Source organism: Peromyscus maniculatus, chromosome 20, assembly GCF_049852395.1.
Source record: "Peromyscus maniculatus bairdii isolate BWxNUB_F1_BW_parent chromosome 20, HU_Pman_BW_mat_3.1, whole genome shotgun sequence".
In the NCBI taxonomy this organism is placed as follows: domain Eukaryota; kingdom Metazoa; phylum Chordata; class Mammalia; order Rodentia; family Cricetidae; genus Peromyscus; species Peromyscus maniculatus.
This window is the reverse complement of record NC_134871.1, coordinates 71,600,149-71,618,121: the sequence shown is the minus strand read 5'-3', so window position 1 is coordinate 71,618,121 and position 17,973 is coordinate 71,600,149. Positions and strand designations below refer to the sequence as shown.

General features: G+C 49.8%; 1 protein-coding gene across 1 annotated transcript; it reads left to right on the top strand.

Annotated features, from left to right (window-relative positions):
- The first annotated feature begins 8,392 nt into the window (after positions 1–8,392).
- LOC102920840 (keratin, type II cytoskeletal 73) lies at positions 8,393–17,661 on the top strand. The gene is made up of 9 exons (XM_006981874.4): positions 8,393–8,836; positions 9,766–9,980; positions 10,947–11,007; positions 11,476–11,571; positions 11,949–12,113; positions 14,275–14,400; positions 14,767–14,987; positions 15,940–15,974; positions 16,896–17,661. The coding sequence occupies exons 1-9, from the start codon at positions 8,393–8,395 to the stop codon at positions 17,150–17,152; spliced, it is 1,620 nt and encodes a 539-aa protein (XP_006981936.1). The 3' UTR covers positions 17,153–17,661.
- The last annotated feature ends 312 nt before the right edge of the window (positions 17,662–17,973 follow it).

The following is a 17,973-nucleotide window of genomic DNA, read 5'->3' as shown; positions in this document are numbered from 1 at the left end:
CTGGACTCCCAACAGCCAAGTCAGCCCTGAGTGAATGTTAATGGAAAGGTACAGCCCGAGGCTTTCAGAGGTTGGGACTGGGCAAGAGGCGAGCTTTGCCCCCTGAGTAGAATGGAATAGAACCTGGTCATACTCTCTACTCATCACCCCTGCCCTATTTCCATCAAGTTCAAAGATTGATTTGTCAAGTTCTGGGCTTTAAAAGGCAGAGAGATCCAGGCAGGATTGTGTGAATTCCATTTTCACAGGAAAAAAAGGACAAGAATTTACTTATACTGTGATGATGTGAGGTTTTTGGGATACCTAGTCCCTGCCTTTCTCTCTCTATAATATCTCATGTAAATCCAACTAGGTTTTTTGCTGACTCCTTCTCATGAACTCCCTTCCCATCGGACTTCTGCGGGAGTCCCTCTGAAATTGACCACTCCAGTTGTAAAATGGCCAAAGCCTCATACTGGGAATGAGGTACTTGTGTGACATTGGGAGAACTGTTTTTGCCTCCCAATCTTTATTTCTGTATGATTTCAGGGGGCTGGACTGAGAGAGCCTCTAAGACCCTGAAGCTCTTAAGGCAAGAACACAGTCTATGTGTCCTTCATTTTCCCAGTGATAATGGTTTGGGACTCTGAGTCGGTGAAGAGGCTTAAGACCAGTCTGAGCATGAGTGTGAGCGTAGGCTGCTCCAATTTCTTCTCATTCTCCTTAGACAAATGTCTCACACCATGATGGAGGTGAGGGACTGTGTTTGGCCACACAGAGACAAAGGCAGAGCATCCTGCAGGAAGTTCATGGTCTAGGTGGGGATGGGTCGGGGATTCACAAACAGCTGTTCTTACGAAGTGGATGTAGTTAGTGCAATGGCTACTCTGGGACCCACTGTGTGTATTCAAGTCATTTGGGTGCTTGTTTAAAATACACACTCGTAGTTGCAGCTCCCTGGAGTTCCCATCAGAGGGGAGTGGGGAGGATCCTGGAAATCCACATGATTAACCAGGCCCAGTCACACCTGAGTCTGTGGTGTGAGAACTGCATTCTGCAGGCTCTGTGTTGGGCTCATTTTCTCGTATTTTTGAAGTTCAGTGGGGCTCTTAGTAAAAAAAGTAATGGTTAGATGAGAGACTGTAAGCTCTCGGGTACATTATTTAAAAATTCAGAGCCTGATTTTACACATTTACAAAACAATAAAATAGCATTGTCTTATAGGGCCATTAGAAAGATAAACACAATGAAAATGTTAAATGTCTACTTATTCTTTAGGGCCCGCGCCCTCACCACACGCAGCAGGTTCTTCTTCTTCTTCTTCTTCTTCTTCTTCTTCTTCTTCTTCTTCTTCTTCTTCTTCTTCTTCTTCTTCTTCTCCTCCTCCTCCTCCTCCTCCTCCTCCTCCTCCTCCTCCTCCTCATTATTATTATTATTATTATTAGACAGTGATGTGAGACTAAAAAAGGTTTCCCAGAGGCAATGACTGTATATCTAGGCCCTGAAGGACATGCAGGATTAATTACAAAATAATACCAATTCTATACAAACTCTACCAGAAGACAGAAGAGTCAATACCTTTCGTTTTGTTTATGGGACCACACCAAGACATTGTAAAAAACCTAAACATGTTCACATCCCTCAAAATCACAGATTCCAAAATTCTCAAGATGATATGAGCAAATTTGACTTAGGGGTATGTAAAAAGGATGCCACATCATGCTATGGGAGGTTTATCCCAGAAATGAAAGGTTGGTCAACATTAAGACTCAGTTACTTGATTCACTCTCCAGAAATGAAAAGGAAAACCCATATTTGGTATATTGTCATATTATAGAAGAAAAACACTCATGGCCACCTGAACAAATGCAAAAACACCTGAAGAAATCGAATGTTCACTCACAACTAAACCAGACAGCACGGAATGAATGAACAAGATGGCGGGCACCTGCTGGCGACTCCCTGGCAGGTGAACCTGGGATTCAGTTTTCGGATTTGAACTATGATCTTCAGCTTGCCAGCTCTTCCATCAGATTCTGGATTGTAAAACTTCTACAGTCACATGGGGCAGATGTGTGTGTGTGTGTGTGTGTGTGTGTGTGTGTGTGTGTGTGTGTGTGTGTGTGTGTGAGAGAGAGAGGGGGGGGGCGAGGGGGAGAGACAGAGACAGAGAAAGTTCCCTTATAGTAAACATTAAATGTTGAAGGTCTTAATGCTTTTCCTATAAGACTGGGAATGGTACTAATCTTATTTAGTATTATATTGGGGCTGCTAAACAGTCAAAGAAATTATAAAACATACAAGTTGGAAGGAGGAAACAAGGCTGCTTTTATTTATACATTTGACTAGTATTGACTAGCATTTCTGTGTTATGGTGACTCACACAATTGCTGGCAATATTTGTAACTTGATGATCTCCAAATATTTTATTACTTTCCATTGGAAGAAAAAGTAGGAGGTACTGCCTGAAAGCCTAGAGCTCACCAGCTCCACACAGGGCATTCACTGTGTGTCCCCTTGGGCACTTACAGATCCAGTACTTGATTCAAGTCTGCACGTGTGCATTGAGCGTGGAACCAGTTGGCCATGGTTCAAATCCTACATCTACCATTTAGTTGGTTGCATTGTTTTGGAAAAGCTCTTAATCTTTTGAACCTTACTGTCTACTTCTGAAACACAAAGACATTAGTAATCACCTCCTAGTACTGTTATGAGGATTAAGAAACACTATCTTTGTCAAAAACCTAACAGTTCTGGAATATAATGTTTTTGTGGTGGTGTTTTGTGAGCTGCTGGTATTGCTGCAGATGGGAAGGACACAGACTGAAATATTTCTCTTTGTAAAATGTTAACACCATAGGGCGGGAACAATGGCTCAGCAGTTAAAAGCACCGGCTTCTCTTCCAGAGGACTTTGGTTTCATTCCCAGCACTCACTTGTCAGCTCACAACCATCTGTAACTCCAGTGTTTGGGGGTCAGATGCAGACTCCATGGGCATCAGGGGTGCTTGTGGTACATAGATAAACATGCAGACAAAACCCTCCCACACATAAATAAATAAATTAAAAATGATTAAAAGTGAATACTATTTCCATGCCCTGAGAGTTTTAAATAAGACCCTGGTTATGCAGCCAGAATGTCACTATTCACTCCATTTGATAGATGATAAATACTGAGGCTGAAAAGCTCACCATCATAGAACTAGAAAGTGTAGCCCTGGAACTGGACATTGTGGTCAAGAGGTTGCATCCCTTCTCTTGCTCACTACACCGGCTGTCTTCACATCTGTCTGGATCTCCTCCCGTGGCCAGGCTAGAGAAATTCATGTGGTGGGTGGGTTCCATAAAGAGCCTGGCTGAGTAGGGAGGGCACAGAATTAGGGTATCATATTTTGGTCTGAGCCCATAGGAGACCATGTGGGAAAAGTTGTGCTGAACCCTGCCAAGTGTGTGTGTTGTCTCAAGTGGCTGCTGCCAGGTCTGCTGTCTCAGGAAAAAGAGGAGAATTAGGGCTAGAGATGAAGCCATTGATCAGTGAGATAGCCTTACTTTCCTGGCATATGTAACCAGTGGACAAAAAAAGCCCAGGCCCAGAATACTCACTCAGTCAGCTGGCCACTGAGTGAGCAAAAGAGTCAATGTTCTAGACCTGCCTTGTTATACCTGCCCCCTCCCGTATGTATGTATGTATGTGTGTGTATGTATATATGTATGTATGTATGTGTGTGTATGTATGTATATATGTATGTGTGTATGTATGTATGTATGTATGTATGTATGTATGTATGTATGTGCATCTGCTTCTGAATACATGAAGGTCATGACCTCAAGCGTCATTTCTTAGACTCTTTCCACTTTCATGGAAGGGAGGGAGATAGAGAGAACCAGATCCCATTTAGGGCTGAACACTCAACAGCCAATTTTTCTCAGTGCTTTGACAAGTTATGAGTCTCTGTGTGTATCTCTGCCCACTGTAAAAAGAAGCTTCTCTTATGGAGGCTGAGAGCAGCACTGATCTACGGGTATTAAAATCAACCTTTGAGAGAGTTTGACAACATGTCCCCTTACCGAAGCAACAGTAGTAGGTTTTCCCCACTTAGGGCCTATGACCTCCCCATCTACGGCCTTTTAACCAGGTTTACGGTTCTAATGGATCCTTTCTGGTGACGTGGGCCTCAAATCTGATCAGAAGGCAGTCGGTCACCGTCATAACGGTCATACCACTCTTGCACTGTTGAGCGTATTTTGCCTGGCATGCAGAGTCCGCCACTGGGTAAGAATGCCAAGGACTCCTCGCCCCAGCATCCTCTTGAGCATCCTTGCTGTTTGCTATTTTAAATGCCACAGGCCAGGAGAATGAACCTGAACAAAGTGTAATGCTGTAGATGATCTGCAGCTCCTTTCTCAGCACAAACCCTGACTCAGATGTGGCTCTGGACTGCAGAAAACTGGGGGCATGAGACAAAGCCTAAGAGGAATGTCCTCTAGGGCAAAACAGGGCCACAAGGGCCGGGAAGTATGGTGGGAAGAACCTAATGCAGTCAAATAGGCTATTTGGTCAAGGTCTGCTGGCAATGCTATCCCTAGTATCTAGCTAAACAACAGTGGGGAAAATAAAAATTGCTCACTCTGGAAGTGAACCCAGAGTCCTGTGTGTCTGTCTACCATTACCCTGTGTCTAAGTCCCTGCGATGCTCCTGGCTGTGCTGGCTGTGGCACTTGACGTAGCAGAGGTAATGACTTCTGTCACAGTATGCTGGGGGTCCATGCCAAAGGGGATCACTGACACTCTTGCCAGGCCAGCAGGATTCTCAAGTCCACTGTGACTGAGCTTTTCACTTCCTGTTTCTCTCTCCTCCTCTTTCTCTCTCTCTCTTTCTCTCTCTCTCTCTCTGTGTGTGTGTGTGTGTGTGTTGTGTATGTATGTATTTATGTTTGTATGTGTGTATGTGTATACATGCAAATGCATGTAGATCAGAGATATACCTTGGATGTTCTTCTTCAGGAACTGTCTGCCTTCTTTTTTGAGTCAAAGTCTCTCCCTGGGACCAGGGGCTCACCAACTAGATTAGGCTGCTGGACCAGGGACCTCAAGGATCTACCTGTCTGCCTCCTTGGCACTGAAATTACAAGCACACACCAGCATACTTGGCTTTTGACATTCTGGGGATCAAACCCAGGTTCTCCTGTGTGTGCAGCAAGTACATTACTCATATATCGTCTCCAGCCCCAACTTCCGCTTTCTAAGTCTGATTCCCAGAACAACAGAACAAGGTGCTGGCGACCAAGTAGGAACCGTGCAGCAAACCAACGCCAGCGCTGACACAAGCAGCCTGGAGCTGGTCTCCCCAGCTGTCTCAGCAGCCGCAGGGAGCATGGGGAGCAGCAGAGCAGAGCAGGTAGCAGGCAGCAGAAATACCTTGGAAGGACTGAGTGGCTGGGGACCCTGAGGCAGTGGATGATGGAGAAGCAGTGCCAGTCTAAGTGTGAAAGAAGAGCCATGGCCTAGAATCCACCTCTTGCTATGAATCCTGGGCATCACCCTCTTTGATTTTCTTCTTATTAATTAGTTTCCTCTGCTTGTGCATTCAGGATCTCAAGAGGGGAATCATTAGACATAAATGTGTTATGTGGCTTTTCCTGGGAAAATGCAAACACCTATCCATCCTAGGCAGGGCATCCAGTTAAAACAAACAAACAAACAAACAAACAAACAACAAGCAAATCCCTATCCTATTCAAGCCTAGCTTAGTGAACCAGTGAATTTATATGGGTCACTTACAGACCCACAGGTGACTCAAAGGTAGCTGTGTTGCAGAAAAGCCCACCCCCACATGAGTGATGATTTGTGAAATCTATATTTCTAGTGCTCTTGGTACAACATGTAGGTAGCTTGGCTGCTCAGTCTCTTCTCTCCATCGATTGTTATCGCTTACACAACCCTGGGATGGAATCCTTGGAATCCTGTAAGCTTCAAGATCTTCCTAAGACCTGTGAGTTTCACTTATTTCTTGGGCTTTCTAAGTTTCATTTACTTCCTAAATCTTTTCTTTTCTTTTCTTTTCTTTTCTTTTCTTTTCTTTCTTTTTTCTTTTCTTTTCTTTTCTTTTCTCTTCTTTTCTTTATTTCTTTATTTTTGAGACAAGGTCTCACAATGTAGCCTAGCTGACCTGGAACTCACAGAGATCCATTTGCTTCTGCCTCCCAAGTGCTGAGATTCCATGCTTGGTTGCTTCCTGAATTTTAATGAGGAGATAGGTACACGATACTCCACTCCTTTTTCTGTTCATCCTCCTCTTCCACAATGTTCTCTGAGCTTTGGAGAGGGTGATGTAGATGCTTGGTTATTTTCTTCCCTCTATGGACGATTACTGGGTCATTATGCTACGGCAACAACCAATTATTCTATGAGCCGTCCAAACTCACCTTCGGGTGCCGTTGCTTCTGCAGGTCTGCCATGTGTCTCCTCCCTCGTGGTGGCTTCAGGCCAGCTCACGTGTGTCCCCTCTCTAGGGATGAAGGACTTAATGGAAGCAAACACGTCCAGGAGCCACACAGTTGGCAGAGTCTAGTTTGAGGTAGGGCCCAGCACCATCCACTCTTTACAAATCCCCAAGCAGAGGCCTGGGCCTCAGCTGTCTGTGGATAGATCTCAGTGCTGGGCTCCTTAGTTGTCCATCTGCATTTTCTCCGCTCCACCACATCGGTCTAACAAACTGCATGAGGAATTCGTTACTTCTGGCGATTTTTAAACACTAACTCTAGTTGGATCTGAGTACTGTTTCCCATCCCTGGGACGAGTGGTTGAGCAGGGTCAGTTAGCCAGGGAGGGTTTCAGAGCTCGCATGGCCGTGAGGAGTCGGGGTGGGCTTGGCTCCAGTGCTCAGCATCTGCGTCAGGACACCGTTGGCTTCACCCTCATGTATTCTGCCTCTCTTGTGAGGGAGCTTGGGAAAAATGGGAACCTTTATGATTGGGAGAGGAAAAAAAAAAGATTGTCAGTGGCCATTGCATGTGGTGAAATTGGGGACATCTGAGGAAATGTTTTTTCTTACTAGAAAAAAGTTATTTTTGCATAAAGATGGCTGAATTTGCTTGGTGGAAGAATGTTAGGGGCACTTCATAACCACTGTGTAGAAACTATTTAGTCAGGTAATCAACTAGTGGGATGCTTGTGCTTTAATGAGGAAATTACCGATTGTGAGATTTGGGGATAGTGAAACTCTTGGATCACATATGTTGGCAGCGGCAAGTGTCAAATTGGATTGCCTGCCTAGAATTCTGAGCCACATTTGGTCTTCTTAGTTCAGAATTCCAGAACCTAGCACAGCACCTGGGACAGTCAGCCTCAGATGTTTGCTAACTGATGGTAGATGCACGAGAACTTGAAGGAAGGAAGCTGGCTGGCCGTTAGGGTGGGCAAGTGAAAAGGCCTGTGTGGCTCGCAATGTGGAGTCTGAAGACCAAGCAGGGAGTCCTTGCTGCAGAGGCCTGTGTTTTTCTAGGGGCTCTTCATCCTCTGAGACTCTTACGGAGAAAGGGTTTATTAAATGTTTGCTAAAGAAACGAAGCCCTCAACTTTCCAAGCCTCTGCCTTCCCATTGGTGAAATGTAGATTGTCACCATCCCTCTGCAGACAGACTAAGTAGATGGAACAAGCTGTGTACAAGGAGCTCTCTATACTGCACAGTGTTGCACCAGGGCCAGCCATTATAAATGGTGGTGATGACCACCACTCTGAGGTTGCAAGACTGAGGTAGAAGTCTATGCAGACAGGTGAACGTAGGTGGGCACCTGGCTGGCTGGCACAGGGGGAGCAATGGACCTACCCAAGGGCACAGCATAAGGTTCACCGTCAGGGGGCAGAGCCTGGATTCTGCATCCCTGGCAAGTCAGGCATGAGAACCGTCTCCAGCAGCCTTGGGGAGCTGGGCCTTGGGACTTCCTAACCACATGAAAGCAGCCAGTCAGGGTCCCTGAAGCAGGTGATCTGATGCCAGCACAGGTGGAGGATTTCTCATAGACGACATTGTCAATTAGAAGTCTCCTTCAGGCCTCCTACTATCCCAACCCTCTGAAGAAGTACAGTTGGGATCATGACAAGCTTCCTAGCCAAGATCTTTCTGAGGGATAATATGGCCCAGCTAATTACCCCATGCTAATAAGATAAGACTCAATTGCATGCAGAGGACTTGCAAGCCCAGCACTTTGGGAGTTTTCAAGTTACCCCACGTCTTTGATTTTGATAGGAGAAAATGATTTTTTTCCTTCCAGGCAAACTAAACCCACCAATTAGGGCAATTGTTCTCTTGAGCTCTATAAAAGGGAAGGCCGAAATCACAAGCTGGTGAACCGTCTCATAGTCTCTCAGGGAAGCTTCTGTGTCTCATTCCCACTCCGTGGCTTCTCTACGATGAACCGCCAATTCACCTGCAAGCCCGGAGCTGCCAACAGGGGCTTCAGTGGCTGCTCAGCTGTGCTGTCCGGGGGCAGCTCATCCTCTTACCGGGCAGGGGGCAAAGGGCTCAGTGGGGGCTTCAGCAGCCGGAGCCTCTACAGTCTGAGGGGCGCCAGGAGCATCTCCTTCAATGTGGCTGGTGGCAGCGGGCGCACAGCGGGATACGGATTTGGCCGGAATAGGGCCAGCGGCTTTGCTGGCAGCATGTTCGGCAGTGGGGCTCTGGGGCCTTCAAACCCATCCCTGGGTCTGCCTGGGGGCATCCACCAGGTCACTGTCAACAAGAGCCTCCTGGCCCCACTCAATGTGGAGCTGGACCCGGAGATCCAGAAAGTGCGCGCGCAGGAGCGGGAGCAGATCAAGGCTCTGAATAACAAGTTCGCCTCCTTCATCGACAAGGTGGGACAGCTGATAGCTAAGTACCCCCTTTCTTCCTCCACTTTCACTGCCCTTGGGGGCCCCCTGTCTGGAGAGAGGATGGTGGGACCCCCCCCCCCCCGCCCCAGGATACAGACACAGCCCAGGACAGAGCAGAGAGGAAGCAGACAATAGCCTAGATATGAGTGCTGAGGGATAGGACCAAAGGCATGTAAGGAGCTCAAGAAGCTTCATTTGGAAGGTCTCTAGGAGGCAGAGCAAGCAAACTCTTGGTAGAGAAGTGAGTGGGTTGGGGGCAGAGCCAGTGGGATTTAGAAGGCAGAGGAGACCCCATTGATGGCCTTGGAAAGGGCAGAATGCCAGGGCCTTATGAAGTCTGCATTTTGACGAGCCCTCTGGGAATATTGATGCTGACCGAAGTTTGAGCACCAAGGAGTACGTGGTAGGCAAGTCTTGAACAATAGAAACTTCCTGGCAAACCACAGAGGAGAGCTCGAGGTCCCAGTTGGATTGAATACCTGGCTTCCAAGTAACCTGGGAGAAGCCCTGGATGTGGAGGGAGACAGCAGGCCTAACAGAGTAGGTCACCAGGCCCTGAAGGGTGGGAAGCTGGTAGGCAAATTCACATCTAAGAACTTGCCACAGAGAGGCATTCCCACAGCTCATCAATATTGACCTAGCAGGTTTAGACCGCGCCAGGAGACAGACAGCCAATGTTGTGACAGGTTGGAGATAAATGTGTATTGGGTTTCTCATGACCTCCAGAGCTGCCTTCTGGCTGCTAGACTAAGGATGACCAGAGGGAGGTACCTGGGTGTCATTTTCTTCTTTCAGAGCTCACCTTTGAAGGTCACATAGCAGATCAAAACTCATCCTTTTCCTCGGGAAAGGAAGCCTGCCATCCTGCTGACTGTGGAGAGGGTTCAGGTGGCTGTGGGTTTGCATTCCAGGTGCGCTTCCTGGAGCAGCAGAACCAGGTGTTGCAGACCAAGTGGGATCTGCTGCAGCAGCTGGACCTGAACAACTGCAAGAAGAATCTGGAGCCTGTTTACGAGGCCCACATCAGCAGCCTGCAAAAGCAGCTGGATGCGCTGTCTGGGGACAGAGTGAGGCTGGACTCGGAGCTGAGGGGCATGAGGGATGCTGTGGAGGACTACAAAAAGAGGTGAGTAGGGACACTGTGGACTAGCTGGCCCCTGGGGTGGGGCCTTCTAAGCAGGTCCTGGGACTTCTGCCTGTGACCTCAGGGGGACTGAACTTGGGTAGAGCAAGCCAGCCATCTGAGCTCACCTGGAAAGATGACAGCCTTCATGGGCTGGACCGTGGGTACTCAACCTGCTGGGCGGTGCCAGGGATTCCCCTGGAGCCAGTCTGCTCTTTTGTGTGTTGCTTCCTATCCCTTCTAGAGAGCCCTTGTGTATGTTCAACACAGGACTCCAGTTCCTAAGCTCACCCAGGGTGCCCCAAGTTCCAGGGAAACCCAAGCAGAGCAGGAGTGGAGTTCCTGTTGAACTTCTCTCATTGAGTCCTGCGCGCCCGCGCGCGTGCGCGGGCGCATACACACACACACACACACACACACACACACACACACACACACACACACACACACACATTTGGTTTTTCAAGAAAGGGTTTCTCTATGTAGCTTTGCACCTTTTCCTGGAACTCGCTTGGTAGCCCAGGCTGGCCTCGATCTCACAGAGATCGGCGTGGCTCTGCCTCCCGAGTGCTGGGATTAAAGGCGTGCGCCACCACCGCCCGGCCTCCTGCACATTTGAGCCATATTCTTTCTTGACTTGGGTGCGGGTAGTTCTAGTTTCCTGGACTCCCACCTCAGGTTGGAGTGGCATTGCCCTGCTCCTGTGATTTGGATGCTGAAAAGGGAGGAGGGAAAATGGACTCACTCCCCAGGCATCAGAAGAAACCTAGACCCAAACTCTGCAGTCACCAAGCCCAGGTTCCTACTGACGACTCAGCCAAGCACCCCTCTCAAGCTGGGACAGCGGAAAACACCTGTTTAAGGATCCACACTTCAGATGTCTTGTTGTATTTCTCAGTGAGAATGTACAGGTATAGACGCACAAACCCTGGCACCCCCAGCCCCGGTTCACAGATGCTTTCCCTGCAGGTATGAAGAAGAAATAAACAAGCGAACAACCGCCGAGAATGAATTTGTGGTGCTTAAGAAAGTAAGGAGGGCACCTGGCCTCAGTCCCCCGTGGTGGGTGCAGGGGTAAGAGCAGAGGAGGGGTGAGGCCTGCACTCCCCGGAGGGCCTGGGGCTGAAAACCCAGAGAGAGACAAGGCTGGCTGTGTCCATCGTGGACACTGGTGGTCGTCTAGCATAGATCACTTTGCCATCTTCACAGCTGTGTAAATGGACGAGAGTCCAGCTGTGGATAGTCTGTCCCAGCCCGTGGTCAGTAGTGCACAGGACTCTGAGAAGGGCCAAGTCCCTTTTTTAACTTATCTCAGCAAGTCGCTTCGGCCGCCTCAGTGACTGTGGGGAGGGACAGGGTCTGTGCTCTCCTGTGGAGAATGGGGGGATAAAGTCAAGTTCCTGCCCCTGGGGTCTCGAGTCTCTTCCTGGGACAGTCAGCCGCAGGGTGGGGTTCATAAGAGAGATTGGTCAGTAGGAGGTGTCTGGATTCCCTTTAGGATGTGGACGCAGCGTACATGAGCAAGGTGGAGCTGCAGGCCAAGGTGGACGCCCTGGATGGAGAGATCAAGTTCCTCAAGTGTCTGTACGAGGGGGTAAGGCTGGTCCTCGCCTCTAGCTTCGGACTGGGGGAAGACTTAGGCTGATAAGATACCTATTTATCAGTCAGTTCAAGAGCCCAGGGCCCTCCAGCATTCGGGTGCTGAGGGCTTTGTAGTTCAAAGGCTGGATGATAGCTGAGCAGGCTACTTTCCTCATCTTGCCCCCGCTTGGGATAGATGTGCGATTTTCTTCTCAGTTGGCTTCCCAACTGGGTAGTTTTTCAAAGCCTTGGGCTCTGTTCTTCTATAGCTTTAGGGAATGTGGCAGGTGCCCGTTTGGATGTCCTGGGGTTATCCTTCTGGGATAGGGCCAGCATTTTGTCACCTTTCCCTGGTTACAATAGGCATTTCATGCATTCTTTTTTCTGTAGGAGATTGCTCAGATGCAGTCCCACATAAGTGACACATCTGTCATCTTGTCCATGGACAACAACCGCAACCTGGACCTGGACAGCATCATTGCTGAAGTCCGTGCTCAGTATGAGGACATCGCCCTGAAGAGCAAAGCCGAGGCAGAGATGGTGTACCAGACCAAGGTGGGGTTGACTGTACACCTCTCCAGTGATGTGTGTGTAGGGGGATCTGGCTTGGTCTCATTTTTTTCTGTTCCGTGACTCACTTCAGCCTCTAGCTAGCTGGGAACACAACACTGATCTTGGCACTGTGGGAAGCAAGAAGGGAGAAGACACAGCTCTGCCCTTGGGGCTCCCTTTAGGCTGATGGCAGCCATTTCAGGATGCAAACTCAAGACGCAAATGATGCGTCCTAACTCGGGGCTAGGTGGGATTGGGCAGGACCCACCTTCTGGAGGCAGAGAGCCCTGAAGTGCACCTGGGGGAGGGGAAACATGAGTAGTCGGCATCTCAGCTCTATCATTACAGTGAATCACAGGTCTCTTCAGTGTGATCTGGGATCAGGCAACCCCCACTTTTTCACTCAAGTCCACCTACAAGGATGAAGAGGGTGTTGCTATCCTTCACATCTTAGCTCCCCCGATGGGCGTGGGTAGGAGGAGACTCTTAGATAATCTGGTTTCTCTGATCATGATGGTAACTTTCTAATTGTTCCCTGCTGTTCATCGGACTCTTTCTCTCGATAAATCACCCGTGGGAGACCTTATCTCTCCTTCCCCATCTCCTTCCCAGCCTTGGATGGAGAGGTTTAGCCTGTTGGGGAAGGGTTAGCCTTCAGAGCCTAAGGGACAACACAAGCCTGGACTTTTTGATGAAGGCTCAGACTTGTGACCTGGTCCCACCAGTTCCTTCCCTATTTACTCTCACAAGCCAGGGGTGAGAATGGCCATGTCATTTACACCCCCCCCATGGGTTGTCAGGATCCAGAACTCAAACACAGGCTGTCACCTCCACAGTCCTTTCCAGAAGAATCAGAGGAGTCTCACAGATGTGATTATACACCATTTGCTATGTGGGTTATTGGTACCTCCACTTCACCATGGGCTTAGCAAGAGGGATGCCATGGCTGGGTGCTGACCACAGTGGCTGGGTGCTGACCACAGGGCTATGAGGCCGGTTTTCATGGTCACCATTTCAAGATGAATAAGTGAACCCCACAGGTGCAGGAAACTCAGCAAGAGCACTCAGTCAATAAGGGGTGATGGTGCTGCCACTTCTGGGGTGCTGAACCAGGTCAGGGCTGAGCATTCTGGGAAGGGGGCGAGGCAACACATCACCCCAAAGTGCCAAAGATCATGCCTGCTGTTTTCCCTTTAAGTTGCATTCTGAGCTTGAGCTGGGATACTCTGTTGACTGTTCAATGGACGACCCTAACGGTTTCATGGCTGGCATTCAACGGTGAACCTGCCCTCCTTCCACGCCCAACAAGACAGTTCCATACAGCTTGTGCTCAGCTAAGCTAGCAGGGAGAAGGGGAAGTGAGAAAATACAGCAGCCGATTGGCTCCTCATTCTGTCAGTCATCTATTCGCTCATCAGATCTTTTTCTTGAGCACCAGTGAGGTATTATACTATGTACTGAGAATTCAGAAAACAAACAAACAAACAAACAAACAAAAAAACAAAAACAAAAACAAAAAAAACCCAAAAATCCGTCCACCGAGGAAGGCACAGACATGTCAGTGAGGTCTGATATGTTTGACTTCTGGAGCCCAGGATCATGGGCTGATTGCACCTAGTCAGAGGATTAGGGAAGGTCTCCTGATCTGGCCTAGCTACAGCTACTTAAGGAAGAGGGAGCGGGTGGGGGAAGGGTTCTGGGAGAGGGAGAAGTCATACTCCTTCAGAGGCATGGGGGCACGTGAGGGTCATTTAAGGGGGGATATTAAAGGACTGTTCAGCAAAGCTGGGGAACCAGATCCATGAAGGCAGGGCAATGAGAAGTGAGCACCTTGACTCCACGCTACGAGTCTGAATTTCATCTTGACCTTGAAGGAAGGGCGGGCCATGGTTGGGGACGAACCTTGCAAAGATGCAGTGTGGAGCGTCGGGACACTGCCAACAGCCCTGTGCCTGCTCCAACCTCTGGAAGATCAGCCAGGCTTGAGGCGGATGAATAAAACCGGGCACAGACGGTTATAGAGACGAAGGCTCTGAAGCTGGGGGCTGGGGCTTCCTTCTCTCTTCTGCCGCATGGCCCCAAGCAAAGGCACCTTTTCTGGGCTAGCTTAAGCATTGATAACCCTTAAGTCACACATATGCTTGCTTACCCCCCCACCTACCAGTTCCAAGAGCTGCAGCTGGCAGCTGGCCGACATGGAGATGACCTCAAACACACCAGGAACGAGATCTCTGAGTTGACGAGGCTCATCCAGAGACTGCGATCAGAAATTGAGAGTGTGAAGAAGCAAGTGAGTGACAGGGACTCCTGACTGGGCCTCCTGCATACCCCCACGGGAAGGCTGGGGGGCTGGTGGCTCCCTGCCTGTCTCCTTCTCTTTGTACTCTGTCCTAGAAACCCCTTCCCCAGAGAAGCCTCATTTCCTCAACTACTGTGCTCCCCATCTGAAGTCTAGAACAGGGTTTCCCCCAAAGCTACAATACTGAGACTAACACACTTCCCTGGGGCCAAGTGAAGGTCCTCACTGCCAGATACACTCCGGGAAGTGTAGTGAGACAGAGCACCCCCCACCTCCTCCATTAGCACATGCACACAGGAGTAAAGTAGGACCTAGGTACCTCAGAACTCAGGGGGGACGCTACCTCCTGCCCCTCAGTGCTCCAACCTGGAGACGGCCATCGCTGATGCCGAGCAGCGAGGTGACTGTGCCCTCAAAGACGCCCGGGCCAAACTGGATGAGCTGGAGGGCGCCCTGCAGCAGGCCAAGGAGGAGCTGGCCCGGATGATGCGGGAGTACCAGGAGCTGATGAGTATGAAGCTGTCCCTGGACATCGAGATCGCCACCTACCGCAAGCTGCTGGAGGGCGAGGAGTGCAGGTGACAGCTGGGACGCCGTGAGAAACTTGGCAGTCCTCCCCGGGTCCGGCTCCCTAGACTGTGGGATGTGGACACTGGAGGGGCTAGAGATGCTTTTCAGTTTAACCACAAACAAGCCTCAGGGCCACTTCCAGCCACACAGTATGACAGCCACGTCCTTTCCATTTTCCCTCAGCTTTTCAGAGAGTTTCAGCTTAGTGTTGCCAGCTTCAAGGCCTTGGTGGCCCTTACAAAGAGCTCGTGTTCATGGAGGGCCAGTGGGTGCCGAGTTCAGTCTCTCAGCAGACAGCGCCGTCTCACGCCCCTCCTCCAGTTGACTTGCTTTATTTTCACAGGAGACATGTCTTTTCTTCTTTTCTTATTTGGTTATGTAATTCTGGTTTTGTTCATTGCAACATAATGACTTTTTTTTTTTTTAAAGAGAAATGCATTTTTTTTTCCTATAAAAGGCAGTCAGCTGAAAATACTCAATTGATAATAATGTGGGTCACACAAAGTCCAGTCCAGTTGGAGGGACACAGGACAAGGACTGGCCTAAAGTCATGCAGGAGCTTCATATATTGCTATTTTAGTTGGTCTATATTCCATGTCTCTGCTTACTCAGGCCTCAGCCACCCAGTAGTGAAGCAATGGGCTCAAGAGAAACTCCACAGGTGGAGGGGGGCCCTGGCAGTGGTGTTAGTGTGGGAGCCCCAAGACTACAGGCCTCCTATCTCTGAAGTGAGGGAGGTAGACTGGGGAGGGCAGGAGCGACTCAAAGGCTCTATCCTTGAGACAGAGGCTATTAACACTTTCTGACTGGCTGCTGGCTGGTGGGGTTGGTGGAGGTGGGACTAGACTGGCTGGTGATCCTGGCCCATGTCCAGTGCATGGGGAGCATGCCCAGTGAGTGGGAAGCCCAGCTCAGGGCCCTAAGTGTGATGGAGGCTCTCCCTGTGTTTTTTCTGTGCAGGATGTCTGGGGAACACACCAGTGCTGTGAGCATCTGTGAGTATTTCACGTCTCTGAGGGCAGAGTTCCAGGCAGCCAACAAGCACAAAGTGAACGAGTGGGTGCCTGTCATCAGGGCCCCTGTGGAGCATCCTGTGCTCATCCTCCTGCCTCCACCGTTCTGAGCTACTTCTTCATCAGTAGAGTTAGCTTCCCCCAACTCCGAGTTTGCACACTCACCACTTCCCCAGAAACTTTGCCTGTGCTGGGATGAAGCTCTATAGCTGCTGCACACCTTCTCCCGCTACCCACACTCACCCTCTCCCGATACCCACACTCACCCTCTCCCACTACCCACAGTCACCCTGTCCCGCTACCCACACTCACCCTCCCCCGCTACCCACACTCACCCTCCCCCGCTACCCACACTCACCCTCCCCCGCTACCCACAGTCACACTGTCCCGCTATCCACAGTCACCCTGTCCTGCTACCCACACTCACACTGTCCTGCATAATGGGAAACTGAGTGCAGAGCCACCCGTCCCCTCTGTGGGTGGAGAGACCCATGTAGTCATGTGGACAGACCAGTGTTATCACTGGCCCCACAAGGCTCAGCCACTTTCTTCCTAATGGGTGGTGGGCAGCACAGGCGCCCCAATTCAAGCTGCCGGAAGTACAGTAGAAGTGACATACGGTGCCTTCTCATCTTAAAAGCAAGAGTTTGGCTTACATTTTGTCATCACCTGTCCTTGCTCTTCCTTGTTCATCCAAGGAGGAGCAGGTGCTTGACTGGGGATTCTGTGACACCTGGGCTGTTTTTCTCAAGGCTTGATTTGCTCAGGATTGAGCAATTTTGGGGTCCACGTGAGGGGTTTAGCTAGGAGGGAGATTGAATTGGGGGGCTGGGAGTTGGAAGGGACTGAGGGCCACTCTATCGTGAAACGCCCACTGATCCCTCTTCTCTCATTTCTCCACAGCGGTCATCAGCAGCTCCACACCGGGGGCCGTCGGTGCTGGGGCCAGCTTTGGATTTGGCAGCACCAGCACCTATGGTTACCGGACAAGCTCTGTGGGTGGGGGCTACAACATACTGTCCGGGGGCTGTGTCACCGGGAGTGGGAATTGCAGCCCCCGTGGGGAGACCAAGGCCAGGCTGGGCAGTGCAAGTGAGTTTAAGGATGTTTCGGGGAAGACCTCGGCTTTGGGCTCACCCACGAAGAAAACCATGAGATAAACCAACAGCCGATCCCCCACATCTGCCCAGCCTCGATTTTCTCTGGATTCTCTTCCAGGAAATCCTTCTGTTCTATTTACCATCACCCGATTCTTACGTTTCTTTGTTACATTGTTACCTTCTTCTCTCCAGCCCGTCTTCTTTGTCTTCATTAGGCAGCACCAGGATTCTAGGGAGTTACTCACGCATTCTTCTTCCCCACTGCAAAGGAACCGATTCTCAGCCTTCCGTGCCTTTGTGAGGACCCGATCCCTCTGCCTGCATGTCCCCTTCAGATGAAGGTTCCCTGCAGGCTGACCCTGATTCCCCGGATGCCCAGCACATGAGACTTGAAGCGTATTGCTGGGCAGTCCTACAAGAACCAGCCCACCCTAGAGCAAACACCCGGCCATAGTTGCATCTGGCAGGGTCTCTGTCAGTTTTAGGACTGGGAGTCCCCATCCAGCCTGGGTCTCATTTAGGCCCCAGCTCTCTGCTCCCATGTTCCACTAATAAACTTATAAAACTCATGTAAGGTCATATTGCCTCTTTCCTTGAAGAAATCCTTATTTCAGGCCACGTCCCTTTTGTATGTGGAGTGGTCACTGAATGGGAACCTCTGGCATCTGAACTTCCTCCGTTCCACAGGATCCTAAGTATCATTTGATCTGCATGAATTAGACCCTGCACAAGCTGGGTCCACGCCTAGGACTGTCCACACCTGCACAGACCCCAGCACCACCTTCACTGATACCCAGCATTCACTTATCCACACCCCACAGGTGTGTCTTCTGATCCCTACTTTCTTCAGGCAACAGTCAGGGGGTGTACAATGTTTAGCA

What these genes read in the sequence shown, in the direction of transcription:
- LOC102920840 (XM_006981874.4), top strand. Translation starts at nt 8,393, where the DNA reads ATGAACCGCCAATTCACCTGCAAGCCCGGAGCTGCCAACAGGGGCTTC. An exon ending in TCAAGTGTCTGTACGAGGGG is followed by an intron (nt 11,572 to 11,948) that starts GTAAGGCTGGTC and finishes TTTTTTCTGTAG; the next exon opens with GAGATTGCTCAGATGCAGTC. An exon ending in TTGAGAGTGTGAAGAAGCAA is followed by an intron (nt 14,401 to 14,766) that starts GTGAGTGACAGG and finishes CCTGCCCCTCAG; the next exon opens with TGCTCCAACCTGGAGACGGC.